Genomic DNA, 7,052 nt, shown 5'->3' on the forward strand with positions numbered 1-7,052 from the left:
ACTCGCAAATCAGTAGACAGACAAATCGAAAACAGAAGTTACAGAACACGTTCTTGGTATAACCTGAAGTGCCATTAGAATGTTCATGAGCCATTCAGATACACAAACGTTGACTCTTCTTCTTCTTCTTCAAAATAGTGAGGAAATCCCTGTACAGGGAGGGCAACTATCCTCAATTTGGTTGGTGCGCCTAATTTCCCTAGAGTGAAAGGTAAAGTGGATAGTGTACCTATGAAAATAAAAACAGGGGTTGGTTGGTAGGCAAGCTATCGCGATTTTCAGTGGCGCCCAATTTCAGGCCCTGGGCTGAGGGGCTAGCCTACCACCCAGTGCTACCTAGTGCAGCAACTGCATGGGCCCCGATGTAACAATACGAACAGGACGAACAATATGGAGCAAGAGCGATAGATTCTACCTATATCACTACTTATTACTTATGGGTCGGGAGGGATGGATGGGGGGGGGGGGGGTTCTTGAGAGGGAGGGGGAGGGAATCTAGTGCTGAGGGGAGGGGAGGGATGGGCCTCGAGTTGGAGGGGGGGGGGGGGGGGGGGTAACAGCCGGAGTGGATTCTGCCACGGGGTGCTTATATGGGCTCGCGCCTCAGTAAATGACAAAAGACATATGATATAGATATCTATATGTAGTAGTAGTGGTTATAGGGACTGGATTGGTATCCATAAGCCTCACGTCTTCTTTCGCGTCACATCTCATTATCAAATTTGTTGCAGGTCAATCATATTAACATGCTCAAAGTCGTATTTACTCAATATCAATTATTGTACAGTCAGGGACCTATATTTCAGTATAGGTCTATGGTACAGTGTACAAATAAAGTGACTCAGTCATAAGTTTCTGTATGTCCAGCAGATTTTTGAAAGTGTTAATAGTTTGTGCATTTTTAACAACATCAGACAGTGTGTTCCATGATGGTGCAACTCTGTTAGAAAAGGAATGTTTCCTGATATTAGTTTTACTAAATTCAATTAAGATTTTGTCCGTATTTTCCTCGTTACATATAATATAAGACTCTGGTAATGACGAGAATGACACCACTGAGAAAAAGAAAGATTGCGGGAAAAGACAAAATCAATAAATGAATAATTCAAATAATATCACACGCATTCTCGCCTCCTCTGAAATGCTGGTAAACACAAAAATGAGACACTTCCAAGATAGCCCAAATCCTACTTTCGGTTTCGGGTTATTTACGCATCCTGAACTCAGGTCAAAATGAGTTACTTCCCTTCGGGTCTCATTTATCGAGACTGCGATAGCGTGGACCATAGACAGTACATCAAATACTTTGCGTGGACCGATGATTATCAGAATGTTTTTTACGGCGGTAACCTAATGAACAGAATATTGCAGAGAACGCTCGGAAAGCCCAATCGGTGACATCGCTTGAGGTCATCCTCTGCTGCACCAATCAAAATGCAGGAAACTAACCCTCTGGGAATTCCCCGAAATGGTAAAACCGAAAATAAGGTGTCAACATCGTCATTCGGTTGCTCTTCGCTGTGTATGCTTGACCAGGAATCTATATTTAGGAATACAGAGTAGGTATACATCTATAGTTTAACCCATTCACATGTTACTACAATGTGCATAGCCACCTTTACACTATGTCTTGTGTCAAAGCTTTGAAGCGAATCTAACTTTCAACAGTCACACGCCGCAATAATCAAAGACACACAGAAACACAAATGCGCAGATCCAGTCAGCCAGCCATGCATCCATGTAATTAAGTTATCTGCAGTGAGATCTTTATTTTATTGATTTGATGTGTTACATTTAATTCTGATATATGGAATGTTCAATATTGAGTTTTTGTAAAATCATGATTGTTATTTTGAGAATTACAGAGATCTACACTAAAACTTTAAGATTTTCCCTTGAAACTCAGCTCGGTATGAAGGTTTCAGTCACACATGTACAGTCACATGCAGTTTATTACCTCATGACTGCATGGATGTTATATATATATATATCCCTCTTTAAAAACTTGAATATATTATGTGATAAGTATGTTTTTGATGCGCCTAATCAGTTTCTTATATTATATGTGTGAAAGTTCGGGAAACTGATCTTTTGTTTCTCTGATGTGTTACCAACTCTCTCTGGACTATCACTCACGGACACATGTATAAAGACATACACGTCTTTCTCTCCATTTCGCCCACAGCATATTGACAGTGTGACAACAGAATACTGGCATAGCATACTTTTATTCCTCTGTTCGCTTCCCTCCTCCTCTTCGCCTACCGACCGAAGCCGGAGGCTACAAGCCACAATACAAATTTGACTACATCTCCTGAGTTAGTGGAGCACACAACAAAATACGTCCACACTCTTCCCAAGTTCTCAAAGTTCTCTCTCACACCCTAGCATGTACATACATAATCAAAATTTAGCTAGTCACAAACATCCAATCAACATCTTAGTAACCATGCACCCGTAACCACGACACTCTAAGCAGGTTCCGTGTTTTATTGGTTAAACGTAAGACAAGAGGAAGGGGAGGAGCACAAAGGGGGGGTGGGGGGGGGGTAAACAACTGACCACCTGCCAGCTGAGCTGGTATTCGATTCACCCGATCCGACAAAGGAATTAACACCCTCTTAACTAGGCTGCAGGGCGCGTCAAAAGACACGGCTAGAGCATCCTCTGGAAAGCTATACCCCCGGTTAGGCCAGCGGCTTCCCGTCTCTTCCTAGGAGAGCGGCTTAAGTTAAAAGACTTAATTCAGAACATGGATGCAGATGGCTAAGCGTGCTTATAGATCTACCGGTGACTAGACATGTGCATCTCAAAATTTAAGAACAGATAATGGCATTGCACAAAACATAAAGCAATCGGCAACATGAACAACAAACACTAGACTGGACAATGACAAAAACTTTACTCTATAATTGGTGACCGGTCGCTCTGTCACATATGTACACATTTTGTCTTGGAAACTGGTCCTTTTCTATTGACACCCTGTTGTACATCTTCTTCTCGGCCTTCTCCACAGTTTACCTTTCATGTCAGATACATTTTGTTAAAAAGTAAAAAGTAAATTTTTTAAGGGGCTTATTGTCCGTCAGGTCTTAATTGCCTATATTGGACATGAATTGGTTTATACGATTCGAGTTTTTACGCCCTCACGGCTTTTGATGTATGCGTGTTTAGGTGGTATCAGCCATCTGCACTTATGGTAGAATGACCAAGATCTTTAACGTGCCATTGTGGTGACACGGGGGTGGGAGATGGATACCGTCTCTGGGTCTGCACATAAAGTTGACCCGTGTCCGTCCCGGCCTGGATTCGAACCAGTGACCTTTCGATCACAAGTCCAGTGCTCTACCACCTGAGCTACCCGGCCCCCCCTACATTTTGTTAAAGATAAATGTAACAGACATATATATATATGCAGACAATATATAGCAGGTGTCCTATGCGTGTACTCCCATCGGAGGGTCCTGACATGGTACTGCCACCACAATCCCACTACCACTAATAATATGCTTTTGTCTATCTATGCACTACCACTGGTACAAAGTTACACATGACACCATGAATGGCTATTCCATATTGAGTAAAAATAGATTTTGTTTCGATCTCTATCCAGACTGACGTGCAGATGATGGCTAAAGATCTTCGCCGGCACAAGTCAAGTACTGTCTGCGTGAGATGTCTGAATGCTGTCACAACTGATGACAGCATCTTGTACTTCTTCAGCAACAAGAAAAGAAACCACGGGGGGCCAGTAGACAACGTACAGAGAAGTCCTGACAAAAGCGCAGCTCTCATTCACTTCAAAAGCCATAAAGGTTTGCTTCTTAAGCATATATTGATATAAATACATGGATATAAAAAAAAAACACACATTGTGATAACACATGGACAAAAACACACAATCATAAACATGTACACATGGTAGACACACACACACATAAACACACACACACACACAAAAACAAGCACAACCATAGAATCGGTGTTCATCAAAGGAGATGCCAACACAGCATGGATTTGGAGAGAACAAAAGAGTCGGTATAGGAGAGTCTATTTTATTTACCGCGCCATGACTCACCCAAAATTTGGTACATATCGTCGCTGTAATTCACAAACCTTGGATCTGAATTTTTGCTGTTTTGAGAAAAAAAACATCAAATATGACTTCAATTCACGGGTTGATATTTTCTTCAAAACAGTGCAATTGCAGGCCAAATGTGTGTTAAACGCAGCCCTTGAGAATGACATGGTATATTGGTTTGATAAGAGTTACCTCCCTTCCATGGGTAACAAAGCATGACTTACCTCCCTTGCACTATTATAGGCTGTATTCATTAATGGGGAGGGTCATTATCCGAGGAAGGAAACAATGTCTCGAGAAACTAAAACCCAGGTGCACATCTGTGGGCCCAGGGCAGTGTGCATGCAAAATATCTTGTGGTTATCTTTTTCCATCTCTGAGGTATGGCGACCACAGACAGACAGACAGACACACACACACGCACACACACACACACACACACACACACACACACACACACACACACACTTACATCCATTTTTACATTTAGTCAAGTTTTGACTAAATGTTTTAACATAGACGGGGAATCGAGATGAAGGTCGTGGCATATGTGTGTGTGTGTGTGTGTGTGTGTGTAGAGCCATGGGTGCAACCTGGAAAATTCCAAAAACCGGCAAAAGTTGGGGTCCAGCTTTTTTAGTATTTAAAATGCCCCCAAAAAACCCTCTCCTGGAACAAAAACATCGGCAGCCGATGAAACCAAAAACCGGCTGCCGGCGTGTAGCCGGCAGAGTTGCACCCATGTAGAGCGATTCAGAGAAAACTACTGGACTGATCTTTATGAAATTTCACATGAGAGTTCGTGGGTATGAATCTATGATATCCCCGGAAGTTTGTGTCATTTTTTCGATAAATGTCTTGATGACGTCATATCCGACTTTTTGTGAAAGTTGAGGCAATACTGTCACGCCCTCATTGGTTGAAATTTCGGTCAAGTAATCTTCGACGAAGCTTGGACTTTAGTATTGCATTTCAGCGTGGAGGCTTAAAAACTAATTACTGAGTTTGCTCATTAAATTTGTCATTTAAAATCGATTTTTTGCAAACAGATTTAAAATTGATTGCATTGTACTCCTCATCTTCTCCTGAATTCAAATATATATAGATATGTCATGTTTACTCTAAAAATGTTATCAGAATGAAAGAAAATAGGTTCAGTAAGTACTACGGACGCGTGCTTCGCGGCGGCTAGCGTGACCCGTCTCGGTCTTCGGTATGGTTAGCTGAGACTATCTGAATGTAGTCTCGACAATGAATGGTTTGTGGTGTTGATCTTGACTAAATGTTTTCATATCGCTTCACGCGACTTGTTATATATAGTATAGAGTATATAGATACATTTTTTTTCCCCTTTGTCGCCTAACCTTCAGTGGCCATATTTAATTCTATTGGAGAGAAAAAATGATTGTTAGGTAAAAATACAACAGCAGTAACTTCACATGGGCAAAACAATAAGGGAGCTAACTACTGTTCCAAAACCTAAAAAATGTAGATACAAGTTTTGTGAATTACAGCGAGGATATGCTAGCAAGTACAAGTACAAGTATTTATTTATTTATTTATTCAATAGTTTGTGTTTTTTTCCATTTTCAAATGTTGAAGTCTTTTATGCTTTCAGAGAAGAAAATCGTGTCAATTTAGCATTGTCCCACTGATATCTTGCAGATGCAGAAGGTGTAGTGGCGAAAGGTGACCACACCTTGGATGGCAGCAGGTTGCGAGTAACTCTGGATAGCAAGTTTGACAAGGAGGATGAACATGATGAGCATGCTACATCAAGTAATCACTTTGCTATAAACAAAGCAGTGTCTCGCACGTCTGCATCAACATCAAGCTCTCCAGCCGCTCGGAGGCAAAATACACCTGGGAACAGCATCTCTTCTTCTGCCTCAGGTGAAGGCAGAGACACAAGGAGAGGTGGCTGCGTTGGTTGGTCAGCACATTCAGGGCAGCACACAGAGGTCTGGGACAGAAGGCCTGAACCAGGACGTGGTGATTCAACAAGCCAAATCACTGACTTTTATTCGGACATAGCTGAACGCGACCTTAAAAGGAATCCCCTGCACAGTCTAGCTGAAAGCAAATCTGCAGGAACCGATCATAGAGGGCAAGATGGGCCTGTCCAGACTTTTCAGCACAGTCGTGGATGTTATAACAGTAGCCCCACTCCAAAAGTACCTCGCTCAGAGGTTCAGCAAGAGCAGCCTAGCAGTAGCAGTACTGCAAGGGACACAAAGATCATGATTCCTGCCGTGACAGTGCAGAAAATCACAGGAGACCATTCTTTGCTGCGAAACCTAACGATGACCTTAAAAAAGGTGGATGGAAGATTTCGCTGGAAGCAGCCCAATCACATCATCATAACTTGCCTCGCAGACAATCCTCCAGATGACTGGGACAACGTTGTCGCAGCACAGATCCAGACATTTATTAAACCTCTGATGCAGTTTGATCAATCACTTGCAGCTGAAGAGAAAGACCAAGCTGAATGCAGCAAAAAGGCCCCCAGAACACCACCAAGCCCTGTTGGAAACTCTGCTCCAAAAAGGATTCATTTATCAACCAAACAGGAGCCTTGTGGCTCTGTTAGCCCTTCTGCAAAGAGGCAAGTAAGGATGTCAGTCCCTGTGCATATCAAGCAAAGGATCACTGAAGACCGTTCAACGCTACGAAGCCTAACCATGGCTCTAAAGGAAGTCAATGGAAAATTTCGCTGGCAGCCCAAACACATCAGCATAGACTGCACCGTAGATAATCCTTCACAGGACTGGGAAAGGCTGGTCACTGAGCAAGTGAACAACTTTATCCAGGAAGTTGAAAGGGAGCTCTCAAAATAAGGAAGAAAAGCATGCGGGCAACAATGGCTTTAATTAGCACCTTGAAGGACAAACACAACCGTGAGAATATGTATATGTGGCATATATATATGTATAGGTTACAACACGAGTGGTTTTTTATATGGCTTAATTAT

The 7,052-nt window shown here is 42.3% G+C and overlaps 1 protein-coding gene across 2 annotated transcripts; it reads left to right on the forward strand.

The window, feature by feature from the left end:
- Positions 1-671: 671 nt before the first annotated feature.
- LOC138982473 (uncharacterized) lies at positions 672-7,052 on the forward strand. Of its 2 annotated transcripts, none has more exons than XM_070355770.1 (3): positions 672-1,563; positions 3,614-3,815; positions 5,747-7,052. In XM_070355770.1, exons 2-3 carry the CDS (start codon positions 3,626-3,628, stop codon positions 6,916-6,918), a joined length of 1,362 nt encoding a protein of 453 aa, XP_070211871.1. In that variant the 5' UTR covers positions 672-1,563; positions 3,614-3,625; the 3' UTR covers positions 6,919-7,052. The 2 variants fall into 2 exon arrangements, with proteins under 2 accessions (XP_070211871.1, XP_070211870.1); XM_070355769.1 differs by having other exon boundaries at positions 674-1,559.

Source organism: Littorina saxatilis, linkage group LG12 (genome assembly GCF_037325665.1).
Source record: "Littorina saxatilis isolate snail1 linkage group LG12, US_GU_Lsax_2.0, whole genome shotgun sequence".
NCBI lineage: Eukaryota > Metazoa > Mollusca > Gastropoda > Littorinimorpha > Littorinidae > Littorina > Littorina saxatilis.